Source organism: Herpailurus yagouaroundi, unplaced genomic scaffold, assembly GCF_014898765.1.
Source record: "Herpailurus yagouaroundi ecotype Mexico unplaced genomic scaffold, PumYag 196, whole genome shotgun sequence".
Lineage (NCBI taxonomy): Eukaryota > Metazoa > Chordata > Mammalia > Carnivora > Felidae > Herpailurus > Herpailurus yagouaroundi.
The window spans coordinates 15,488,468-15,500,466 of NW_024412427.1; the positions used below are offsets into that span (position 1 = coordinate 15,488,468).

The 11,999-nt window shown below is 55.5% G+C and overlaps 1 protein-coding gene and 1 long non-coding RNA gene across 2 annotated transcripts in view; one reads left to right on the forward strand and one right to left on the reverse strand.

Moving 5' to 3' along the window:
- LOC121012396 (uncharacterized) overlaps positions 1-1,082 on the reverse strand; it is a 3,559-nt gene extending 2,477 nt beyond the window's left edge. The window contains exon 1 of the long non-coding RNA XR_005782085.1: positions 149-1,082. This is a non-coding gene — a long non-coding RNA (uncharacterized LOC121012396). The remainder of the gene's footprint in view (positions 1-148) is intronic.
- LOC121012395 (tyrosine-protein phosphatase non-receptor type substrate 1) overlaps positions 1-11,999 on the forward strand; it is a 41,304-nt gene that overhangs the window by 17,839 nt on the left and 11,466 nt on the right. Inside the window, exons 2-6 of the mRNA XM_040447484.1 lie at positions 1,079-1,435; positions 5,679-5,999; positions 6,569-6,907; positions 8,741-8,848; positions 11,562-11,586. Of these exons, the coding sequence (XP_040303418.1) occupies positions 1,079-1,435; positions 5,679-5,999; positions 6,569-6,907; positions 8,741-8,848; positions 11,562-11,586 (1,150 nt within the window). The remainder of the gene's footprint in view (positions 1-1,078; positions 1,436-5,678; positions 6,000-6,568; positions 6,908-8,740; positions 8,849-11,561; positions 11,587-11,999) is intronic.

The following is an 11,999-nucleotide window of genomic DNA, read 5'->3' on the forward strand; positions in this document are numbered from 1 at the left end:
AGGAAGCCTTCCAGCTCCCTAGCCCGGGAGCCCTTGAGGCCTGACATGCGTCCAGCCCGTGTGCCTCCAGCGTCCAGTACGGTCTGGCCTGGAGACACATCAGCCAGAGTGGGAGTGAAGTTCACACAACAGACCCTTGCTCACTTACCTGTCACGGAATGACACACGGTAGCTTCCTGTGCCCCGCGTGGTGCTAAGTCACTTCTCTGTGTCATCCTGTTTTCAGAACAGAGCAGAGGGCCAGGGGGTGCCCCAGCCATCTTGTAGATTAGGGCACTGAGACTCAAAACCCGTGGATCAACTCGGGTCATGTGTGAGTAAAAGTCGAGCCAGATTTCAGACCAGGTCAGGTGGCTCCAAAGACCAGATGCTTCTTGTCCACACTGACCCTGGCCGAGGCTTATTGTGTGGTGCTGCCGGGGATCCATCGAGATGGGGTCATAGTAACTGTTAGGCAGATGAGGAAACTGAAGCTCGAGAGCCGTGAAGGCACCCGCTCGAACTAAGGCCGCCACTCCCATCCACGAGGAGCTGGGCAGTCAATCCCTTTTGGATCTCCTCCGTGGCCCAGGTGATGGCTGTAGTCACAAGGCAGTAAGGCCTGAGCCAGGATTCAAACCCAGGTCCTCCGGCCTCACGGCTTCACAGCCCGGATGAGCCCCAGCTGCCGAGTGTGGCTTCCTGGCTCGGGGCCTGCTTCCTGGGCCAGGCCCAAAAGAGAATCTAAGCTCCCCGTGGAGCCCCACGCACACCGTGCTGCCCCCCACCTCTGGGCCGTTGCCCAGCCGTGCCCTCTGTCAGGAACACGGCGCCCCTTCATCCTGGTGAGCTCAGAGCCCAGCTCAGACGTGACTTCTCCGGAGAGGGGCTCAGGACCTCCAGCCTGCTCCCCGCTGTTTCCTCGTCCGCAACAGGGTCCCGTGTCACAGGCTCGTCGCGAGGGCTACATGCCGGGTACACGCAGCGTGCTGAGCTCACGGTGTGCACTCGGTCGGTGAAACCTGTTGTGGATAAACACTTGCGCGGACGGACAGGATCGCAGAAGGATGGTAAATCGCTGTCTTGTTCTCCCCCCCAGGTGTGGCAGGTGAGGCGGAACTGCGGGTGATCCAGCCCGAGAAGTCGGTGTCTGTGGCGGCCGGACAGACGGCCACTCTTCACTGCACCCTGACCTCCCTGCTCCCCGCTGGGAAGGTCGAGTGGTTCAGGGGCACAGGGCCAGGCCGGGAGTTAATCTTCAGTTTCAGAGGAGACCCTCACTCCCCTCGAGTAACAAATGTTTCAGACGCCACAAGGAGAAACAACACGGACTTTTCCATCCGCATCAGTAACATCACCCCAGAAGACACGGGAACCTACTACTGTGTGAAGTTCCAGAAAGGGAACCCCGATGTGGAGTTTAAGTCTGGACCAGGCACCCAGGTCACCGTGAGCGGTGAGTATCGCTCCGTCCCCTGGTTGTGACGGCAAGTCAGTAAGAATGCCCTCCACTGTCTGAGCAGCAGATAAGGATCAGGAGCTTTGGCGGGTGCCCCTGAATGAGCCCCTTCCACGGATCAGGAAAGTTGAGGCCTGGAGAGGTTGTGCTATTTGCTGAAGGCCCCACGGCTGGTAAACGGTGGGAAAATCTGGAACCGCGGTCTGCAGGCTCCCAGCTCTTCCCTTTTCCAGTCCTGACCAGCCCTCTGGCTCCAGCGATGAGGGACTGAAAGTCTGAGTGACTTTCCCAGTCACAAGGCCCAACCACACCCCTGCCTCCGGAGAGACCTCCGCTCGATGTGGCCAGGCTTCTCTTTACTGAGCACTTACTAAGCACCTGCTGTGTGCATTCTCTGTTCTGGGTGCTTTGGAAGTCGCAGGGAACAAAACAGGCGAAGGCTTTTCTCTCATGAAGCTTACGTTCCCCTCCCTTCCGGTAGGACAAGTGCACCCAGGGCGGGGAGGGGGGAGAATGAAGGTCCTGAGAGGCACAGCTCTGACACCCTGGCTGGAGGAGATGCCAGAGTTTGGGGATTTGCTGTGGGTCTGTTCAGAAATCTGTCGCCGGATTCAGGGACCCACTCAGGCGGTCACTGAAGACTGCAGGCAGAGCTGGGGCATCTCCGAATGTCCACGTTAGGAGTTGCCTCCTTGAAGCAGAAGATGATCATTGGGGGTTTCCTACCGGAGGCCTAGGATCCAAAATCCTGGGAGGTTGGCACCTGAGGGGCCCATCCCGCCCGATCCCCCGTGAACGGATTCAGAGCCTGAGGTCACAAGGTGACAGGGGCTTGCTCATGCTCACGTGTCCCGTGAGGAAGGAGCGCATTCCAGAACCCATCTCATTCCAGGCAGACTCCTTCCTGAGCCGGCTTTGGATTCGGTTTCCACGGAAGGGCCTAGCGCATAGTAGGTGTGGCCTAAAACCAAGTTACCCTGAACCTTTGAGCAGTGAGCCCGCGTTTTTCCTTTTTATCATTTCCCCCAAAGGTTCCGAAGCGCTTACAACCCTCTCCTTGAAAATCGTGCCTCGTTCTGTTCGTCAGCAGTAAGCATGAGCGAGAAAGAGTCCTTGGGGGGAGGCGGGGCTAGCATTACACCCCCAGATCAGACAGATAGGCGAACGTCTCATGAAGTGTTGAGCCTGTTCCTGGAGGACAGTGAGAGCATCAGGAGTCTTTCCCTGTTGTGGGATGTGGCTCCTTCGCTGAGCAGCCTGGGGCAGGGGCCTGGGCGGAGCAGGGGGGGCCCCCGCCATGCCAGCGACACCACCCAGACACCCCATTCCTGGCTCTGCAGACTGCGGGTGACGGGGAGGCAGTTCATAGAGACTGTCCGGAGCCCCGTGAGCAAGAGTTCATTTTCTAGACTCTAGCTGTCCTCAGAAATGAGCTGTCCTCATTCCTCTCTGCCTCAGTCTCCTCATCTGCAAAATGGTCCTAATCGTGGACTCCCTTTAAGAGAGCTGAAGGATTTGAGGCGCTCTGACTGCGTCACCTGACACGGAGGAGGTGGCCCCTCAAGGTTGTGACCCGGCTCCCTTTGCTGGGCTCCGTTTCCTCACCTGTAGGAAGTAGATCATTAGACCAACCTCGGCAGGACATGAGGGGGACACAGTGATCCGTGTGAGCGGACAGACCCTCAGTGAGCCCTGGGTGCTCCTCCCAGAGCTGTCCGATCCTGGGCCAGTCTCGGCGTCCCTCAGGTCCTCCGTGTCCCATCTGTGCTGTGGTGATAATCGGGCTGCTGGTCAGGGGTCTCAGGATTGGAGAGGAGGTCCAGAGAGCACCGGATGTGGGGGTTAAGTGATTCTTGGGTATCTGCACGCAGCGGCTCCGGAAGTGGCCGAGCCCCGCCGCCTGGGTTCCCACCTAGCCCTGCCTTCCAGCTCTGTGATCTCTGATGAGTCATTCCCACATCGGGCCCCGTGTCCTCATCTCTGTGTGACAGCACAACCCCACTGCAGGGACTGAGTGAGCGAATGCGGTTAAGGTGCTAACAGCAGGGCCTGGCACGCGGTCAGTATCCCATGAATGTAGCTATAATAGGACCTTGGCTGGGTCCCTGTTCCTCCCAGGCCTCGAGTGTAAGGGGGGTGTGGGGACGGTGGTGGGTGCCTTTGAACCTGGGCTGCTCATTGGGATCGCCTGGGAAACGCTGAAAAAGATCCCCAGACCCTGACTCCACCCTAGAAATTCTGCTTTAATTGGTCAGACAGGAGTCTGGGCAGGTGAATTATTTAACGACTCCGGGGATGCTCACTGCCAGCGCAGAAGCGCCCTGAGCTGGACGCTCCCCGAGGTCACAGAGGAAACGCTGAATTTCTTCTCCCCCTGATAAGGGTGGCTCCCTGTGCTGCTGGGGCCGGAGAGGAGCTTCTCAGTGGGTGGGTGCTTCAGAATCACCCGTGCGCGTGACAGCTCCTTGGAAAATGAGCCTGATCGGGGTGGCCAGGGCACCCTCCTGAGGAACATGGCTGGGGCTGAGTTGCCTCCTGCCCTCCGGCCCAAAGAGGGGCTGGTGACACCCTTCTCAGATCCGAGCTGCCCCGCCAGGGGACCTTCCCATCTTTAACCACACGTGTGTGTGAACAGGTGCCGGAATCCACGCAGAGCCTCGCTGCTCAGCCCCAGAGCCCTCTCTGCCTCGACACACCAAAATGTCACGGACAAAATCTGTCCTCCCTCTTTCAAAACGCTCCCAGCTCTCTGTAAATAGCTAATCTGCGGGAAAACGCCTGTGATCTCGTTTGTGTTTTGAAAGCCAATTCGCCAAACTTGTTTCCTGAGGGGATTATTAAAAGAAGAGGGAGAGAATCATAATTTGTTGGTTTCTGCTGCTTTTCTCATTTGGGGTTTTGCATGGCAGCTGCAGGGAGCTGGCTTTGGGACTTTTCTTGTGTTTCTGCTAAGCTTTTGTTCTGCTCTCTTACTGCCTAACAAACAAGTCGTTTCAGACGTAGGCACGACCAGATCTCACGACAATAATCATAGGTGTTGTTTATTAAGCACCTACTGTGTGCCAGGTTCTGTGTTTCACATACATCCTCCCATGTTACCAAGGTGGTATTTTGATCCGCGTGGTACCCAAACAGACACGGAGGTGTAGGAAGGAAGAACAGCGAAGCTAAAACTAATCATTCGTGTGTGCCGGGAGATGAGCCCCGCCCTTTGCTGTGTGCCCTCGGCTAGCTGCGTTCCTCCCTGAACCTTGTCCCATAAGTGGGATCATACTGGGCCCCCCTCAAAGGTCTGCTGGAGGGATTAGGGAGCTGAGGGGAGGAATCAGCCTGGTGTCAGGTGCCCAAAATGCTGTCCGCAACCGGTAACTGATCACCTTGTCCCTGTAGGGCATCCGGACTGCTGGTGTTTTCATGTCTTATTTGGTGACACCTCCTTTCTGTGTCCCCAAAATGTCTGATGAGTTTTAGAGAGCAAGTTAAATATTTGCAAATGTAAATATTTGTAATATTTCCTATGTTTGTTACGGAAGGCATTAGGTAATAATTAACAACTTGGAGACACCCTACAGGACCTTCTGTGGGTGAAATGCCCTCCCTCTCGAGTCACTGATGTGTGTGTTCCCAGGACACAAGAGGGCTTCTGCCTGCTCCATAGGCCGGTGTCTCTGTCCTTGAAATTGATTCACGATTGAAAAATTAACCATCTTTGGCTTTCTCAGCACTCCGTGATCGTGGTTTTCAACCCGACACTGACCCAAGAGAAGAACGCAGATTCAGAAAAACAACCCCTCATTCCCTCCCTCTCGGTTTCAGGGATTGGAGATGAGACCCTATGGAATATTTGTGGAAAGAGTGAAAACTAGAGTAAATTCACAAATACCTGAAGGGAGAGCTCCAGGTGTAAGTTAAGTTTGGGATAAAGACACATCCGAGATTGGTCCTGGAGAAGCATTTTCAGTGTTAAATTCAAAGCAAAACTGCCTGTATTTGCCTCACGTGCCCCTCACTCCCACCCGAGTAGGAGAAAGGCCCGCGGTCCCCTCTCACCGGGGGCGCTGGGCTTGGCCACGTCCAGGCCTACGGGCGGCTGGCCACCTGGTTCCGGCTCTCCTCGGGGCCCCCTCCACCCCTGCAGGGCTGGAAAATAATCCGTGAGGGTTCTGCACAGTGTCACATACCTGTCGTTGGTGAGGATGACCACAGTCATGCTTACTGCTCGTAAATGCTCCTCTTGTAGCCAAACCCTCTCCCCCCGTGGTGTCGGGCCCCACGGCCAGGGCCACACCTGAGCAGACTGTGAGCTTCACCTGCGAGTCCCACGGCTTCTCCCCCAGAAACGTCACCCTGAAATGGTTCAAAAACGGGAATGAGCTGGCAGCCTCCCAGACCACCGTGGACCCAGAGGGAGACAGCGCTTCCTACAGCATCTCCAGCACAACCACGCTGCCGCTGGCCCCGGGGGACGTTCGCTCCCAGGTCATCTGCGAGGTGGCCCACGTGACCCTGCAGGGGGGCCCTCCTCTTCGTGGGACTGCCAACTTGTCCGAAACCCTCCGAGGTAGATGCCCGTCACCCCCGGCCCAAGCCCAGCTCCGGCCCCCAAGCCTCCCAGCCTGCCCCTCCCCCACTCTGTGCTCCCAGCCTTCCATCCCCTGGAACCTGCCTCCTGACAGACCCTCCCAATCACCGGGCACCCAGGGGTACCGTCACCTCCTCCTGTTTTAACAGCAGTTCCAGGTGAACACCTACCGTGCTAGGTAGTTTGATTTACTTTCCCATAGCCACTCTGATTATTGAGCACCTACTGTAATCCAGCCACTGCGTGCTTGGTGATTTCATGGATTTTGCTAGTTATTCGATTCCAAATGCATGCTGGGGGCTCGATTTCACTCATTACCCTAATAGGAGCTACCAGTAGGTACCTTGAGCACCTACCGTGTACTGGGCACTGTGCTTAGGGGATTTCACTCGCATGCAAAGCCTACCCTGAGTGTTTGAGCACCAGCTGTATGCCTAGCACTGATCTGGGTGATTCCCTTGCTGCGTGGGGGGAGCTAAGTTCTCGAGCCCCTCCCCGGTGATGTGTCTGTTCCATGAGGTCAGAGCTTCTGCTCTGTGCTGTTTCAGTTCCCCCCACCTTGGAGGTTGCCCAGCAACCCGTGACAGGGGACCAGGTGAAGGTCATTTGCCAAGTGAAGAAGTTCTACCCCCAGCGCCTCCAGCTGACCTGGTTGGAGAACGGAAACGTGTCCCGAACAGAAACGGCCTCGACGGCCTCGAACCTCATAGAGAACAAGGATGGGACCTTTAACTGGACGAGCTGGCTCCTGGTGAATTTATCCGCCCACAGGGAAGATGTGGTTTTCACCTGCCAGGTGCAGCATGACGGGCAGCCCGCGGTCACCAAAAACCATACCCTTGTGGTCTCTGCCCACCAGAAGGACCAGGAAACGCATACAACCCAGGGTGAGGTCAAGATGCCAACTGACCTGGCACTTTAAATTCTATTTTTCCTTTTTCCATGTGAAAAGCAGTCATTCATGGCTATAATAGAATAATCTAGAAGTCTATAGATATACAGTCAAATTTTAAAGTGAGTGCCCCTCCCCCATAGGCCACACTCCCAAGAGTGACCACAGGTAAGAGTTTGGTTCGTGTCTCTGTAGATCTTTTGACATAAACATACATTAAAGAGAGTTGGGAGGGAGGGAGACTGGACTGTCCCTAGCTTCCTGCCACCTGCTCCTTCACCTGCCAGAGCTTAATTCACCAGGCCAGGCCAGCCACCTCCTCCTCCTGTTCTTTCGCACTTCACCTTGATCTCTCTGGCTGCCTTCGCAAGCCTGCACCCCAGGAATGGGGTGGAGGGCCTCAGAATCTTTACAGCTTATCTCACATATAATCACTACTGTAATGAATGACCTTGCACCTGCTCTGTGACGTGTGCAGCTGTTTCTGGGGGACGGTTTCCCAAAAAGCATTTCTAGGCCAAAGTGCATATGCCCCTCTAAGACGGCCACCCCCGTGTTGGAGCGAAAGGTGTCAGGGTTTCATTTTCTCAGCCCCTCCCAACGCGTTGTCGGGGTATCTCTCTTCTGTCGTCAAATTAGCAGCACCCAGTTGGCGTTCTGGTGCCACTATGGAATGTTCCATCACTTGCCCGTTCGCCTGGCTCTGCCTTGTACGTGGCCGACCTTTCAAATGGGTTACAGTAGAGACCATTTCTTTCCTCGCTGCATCCTGTAAGGAAACAGGGAAGCTTTAGGAGGCGTGGGGCCCTCCAGGGTGTCCCGTTGATGTCACTGATGCCTGGCTTCCATAGGATGAGCACTATACTGGGAGCTGGGACGCGTGGATTTCGACTCTGGCTCTGGCGCAAACGTGCTGGGTGGCCTCAGACAAGTCAGTGCCTCTCTCTGGGCCTCCTCGCTTGCTTTATGGCAGTATGCAAGAGGAGGCACTTGAGCCTTCAGCTTTGAGACTCAGCTGCTAGGGACCGTGGCTGTCTTGTTCGGCCTCATAGCTTTAGGACCCGCACACACCCAGGCACAGGGTAGACAGGAAATGCTTTTAAAACAAATGAAAGAGTGAGTTTGTTGGTTGATTGTTCATTTAGTAAGTGAATCCTCAGAGCTATCCAATGAGGTCGAGGTTACTATTGGCCTCAATAACACAAGAGGAAGTCAGTGTGTAGAGGGAGGTTTGAATGACTCACTCTGGGACACACAACCAGGGGCACTGTTTGCACCCATGTGTCCATGGCTCAGAGCCCTGCTCCTGACTACCCACAATGCCCTAGTGCAGGATCCCTTACCTGTGCCCTGGCACCAGCCCCGCCCACACAGTCTCCCTTACAGGTGTCCCGGGTTCAGAGCTCCTATGCCCAGGTCCCGGGCACAGATGAGTCGACTGCTCCTGAGAGCTCTGTAGAGTAGTCGTGATTCGGAGTTTCACCACTGCCGTGGTGGCCACCCTGTGGCTCGTTCCAGATGAAAGGGAACATGTTTCTGTTCCTTGGGAGTGAGATTTCTGCCCACGTCCCGAAGCCAGGGCTCCTCCATAGCAGTCAGCAACAAACATCTTCCCTCCTGGCACATCAGCGTGGTGTTAGCACTGCCCACGGTGGCCCCCGCCGGGAAGGGTGTGCCTACCCCTGAACGTGCCCCCGTGGCTCCCAACACGTACAGCCAGATGGTCTCAGTTCATGATGCCTACCTCGCGGTGAAAAGGGGTGGTGGGTATTAAGCTTCGCTGTTTCTAAGTTGCATACATGAAGCCTCTGTTCCGTGTGGTCCCTAGACAAAAATGAAAGCCAGACCATCTTCATTGTGGTGGGCGTGGTTTGTGCCCTGCTGGTGACTCTCGTGATCGCAGCCCTCTACCTCCTCCGAATCCGACAGAAGAAAGGTGCGTGGATTTTCCTCTTCCTCCCCAAGAGTTTGCGCCCCGAGGCTGTCCTTCCCAGAGGGCGAGGCCGTGAGGAAGTCCAGTCTCTTCCACAAAGAGCCCAGCAGTAGCTGGTGCCATGGCTGGTGCAGCACCATCACCAGGCTGGGATGGGGGGGGGGAGGGGGTCCTCCCTCAGCCTCGCCTCATGGGCGCAAGATAGCCGTCACTGCTCCAGGCCTCACCTCCTCACGGGACCACCACCAAGGTGAAGAGCAGGGAGATGCCAGGGTGTGAAGGGGGCCTCCCGAGGAAACAGTATTTGCCGGTAACCCCGGCAAACTCCTGCTTTCCTCTTACCTGTCCAGGTTGACACGTCCAGCCCGTAGGCAGGAGGCTGGAGGGAGTGGGATCATACCAGCACCTTCCCTAAGACCATTGGAAAGATTAAATGGGTGATGTCACGTGAAATGTGAGGATAGTGCCTGGCACACAGCAGGTGCTCAGTAAATGTTGTCAGAATTGTACATGAGCCCAGAAACATGAGCCACCTTCCTGGAAAGCTGTCCTCACGGCAGCAAGGCACACAGCCTCTGGCTCCCCAGCAGGAGGGCACCAGTTCAAATCTAGGACATCATGCCCTTGTTTGAGTGCATGTAGTTACTGCTGTGACAAGGCCTCTGACTTTGGAGTCAGACAAACCAGGGCTCCAGACCTTTGTTACATGCTCTAAACGATCAGTTTGGCTTCCGTGAGCCTCGGTGTCCTCATCCGTAAAATGGGTAGAGCAGTGCCTCCCTTGGAGGAGACCATTTTAAGCCAGCGTTTCTGCAACTTAACTTGACTTCAAGTTATAGAAATACACTTCATGCCTCAACCCAGCACGTACGTACCACACTCCTATAGATAAAATTGGAACTCTGATATTTGCTTTTCTGTCCTAGTCTATACTAAATTCTCTTTAACATGCTGCTTGTGACCCACCATATGCCACGGACTGTGACGTGCAAAGTGCTGTCCCGAGCTGCCTCTCTGCACCCAGACCCCTAGGCTGGGCTCAGATGGGTGTGCTGTTCACACCTCTCCTCTGCACCCCCTCCCCTCCGGCCCCCAGGTTTCCCTCCTTCCTGGACTGGCTGAAAGCATTTGGCTGTGAGTCCTGGCCGAGCCTTAGCTCCCCATCTGGGAGGCTGGCATCAGGCCCCACCTCTCTGGAATCTGGAAGGGCTTCTGCCAGGTGATCCACCCGGTGGTTTTTCCCTAACGTCCAAGGAGAGCCTTCGCACGGGAAGGGTGGCGAAGCAGAGTCCGCTGCCCAGTGAGGGTCGGATAGCATTCGCGGTGGCCGTTAGCGAAATCCCAGCCCCTGGGTGACGGGTCTCTTTGGGTGCAGAGCCCAGCTGTTACACGGAGGCTTGGTGACAGTGACAACTAGCACTCCCTCAGTTCTCCTCATGTGCCAGGCATTGTTCTCACCGCAGACTTCTGTAGTGGTGTTACTAACCCACTTTTACCGATGAGGAAACTGAGGCATGGAGATGTTCTAAAACTTGCCCAGGGCCTCACAGCTGGTCAGTGGCGGGGCCGGGATTCAAACCTGGTCAGCGGGTCCCCCAGGGACCATGTTTGGGATCACTCTACACATCGTCTCCTCCCCGGTGAGATGACCTTTCCCCTCATTGGTCCCTGGAGGAGTCTGCCCATCCTCCCAACACTCGCGATGAAATGTCCTGATTTCAGCCCTCCTGCTTACCAGCTGTGTGGCTCCAGGGAGACACCGAGTCTCTTTGGTGTAAAGTGAGTGGTCAGTGTCCTGTCATTGGAGTCCCTGAGACGACCCACGTCCCGGCACTTTGCAACCCATCGGCGTCCATTTGGACATTGGATGCCGGGCTGCAGCCTTCCCAGCTGGTACCCGCTCACCTAAAACTCCACCGCCTGTCCAGGCACCAGGCATTCACCCAGCAGGGAGAATTCTCGCCTTGTGGCAGCCTCCAGCCTGTCAAAGCGCGGTGCAGAGCGCGTTTGGTGTGCAGGTTGCTTTTTAATTACAATTTTACAGTGGCATGGGAGTCCAATAGTGGCCAAACCCCAGCAGCTTCTCTGTGGGATGCCCCATATCATAGGCTTAAAATCTCTGAACCAGATGGACCCTTTCTTCCCTCCTAAGATCCTTTTTTGGAAAGTGGTGACATGAAAATAAATGGATGTCCAGCCCAACCCTGTGAGCTGGAGAGCTGAAATCCAAGCTCACAGAGGGGAAGTGACCCACCAGGGTCACACAGTGAGTGAACTGGGGTCGGGGGGGGGGGGGGAAGACATGGGATGCACACTGGCTCCCCATCCCCCCCCCGACTAGAGTCTGTTCTCCAGCAGTGAAGTGCCTATAGGGCTCCTGTAGGGTCTCAGGTAAGGTGTATCGTGAGTGGAACTGAGGCCCAGACAGAGCAGGGCAGTTGGCCCCTCCTGGGCCGAAGGCTGCATTGAGATCTGACCTTGGTAACCCCCAGAAGTGGGGAAGGCCCAGCCCACTGGCCCTCCTGACAGAAGATGATGGAGCACCCCACTGGAGTGAGCATGGGGGAATTCCTGTGGTTCAAAGGAGGTGGTTTCAACAATTCCTCACAACCTCCCTGGAGGCAAACCTTTGTCCCCCCCACCAAAAGAGTTATGTAAGAACAGTGTTTCTAGGTTAAATAACTGGTTTTTGTTTTTTGTTTTTTGTCTCTTTCAGCCAAGGGCTCCACTTCTTCTACGAGGTAAGTGTGCCGCTGGGCTAGGATGCAGTGGTTGGTTGCTTGTTGGTTGGTTGGTTGGTTGGTTGGTTGGTGGTTGGTTGGTTGGTGGTTGGTTGGTTGGTTGGTGGTTGGTTGGTTGGTTGGTTGTTGGTTGGTTGTTGATTGGTTGTTGGTTGGTTGGTTGGTTGGTTGTTGATTGGTTGGTTGGTGGTTGGTTGGTTGGTTGCTTGGTGGTTGGTTGGTTGGTTGTTGATTGGTTGGTTGGTTGCTTGGTGGCTGGTTGGTTGGTTGCTTGGTGGTTGGTTGGTTGGTTGGTGGTTGGTTGGTTGTTGATTGGTTGGTTGGTTGGTGGTTGGTTGGTTGGTTGGTGGTTGGTTGGTTGGTGGGTGGTTGGTTGGTTGGTGGTTGGTTGGTTGGTTGGTGGTTGGTTGGTT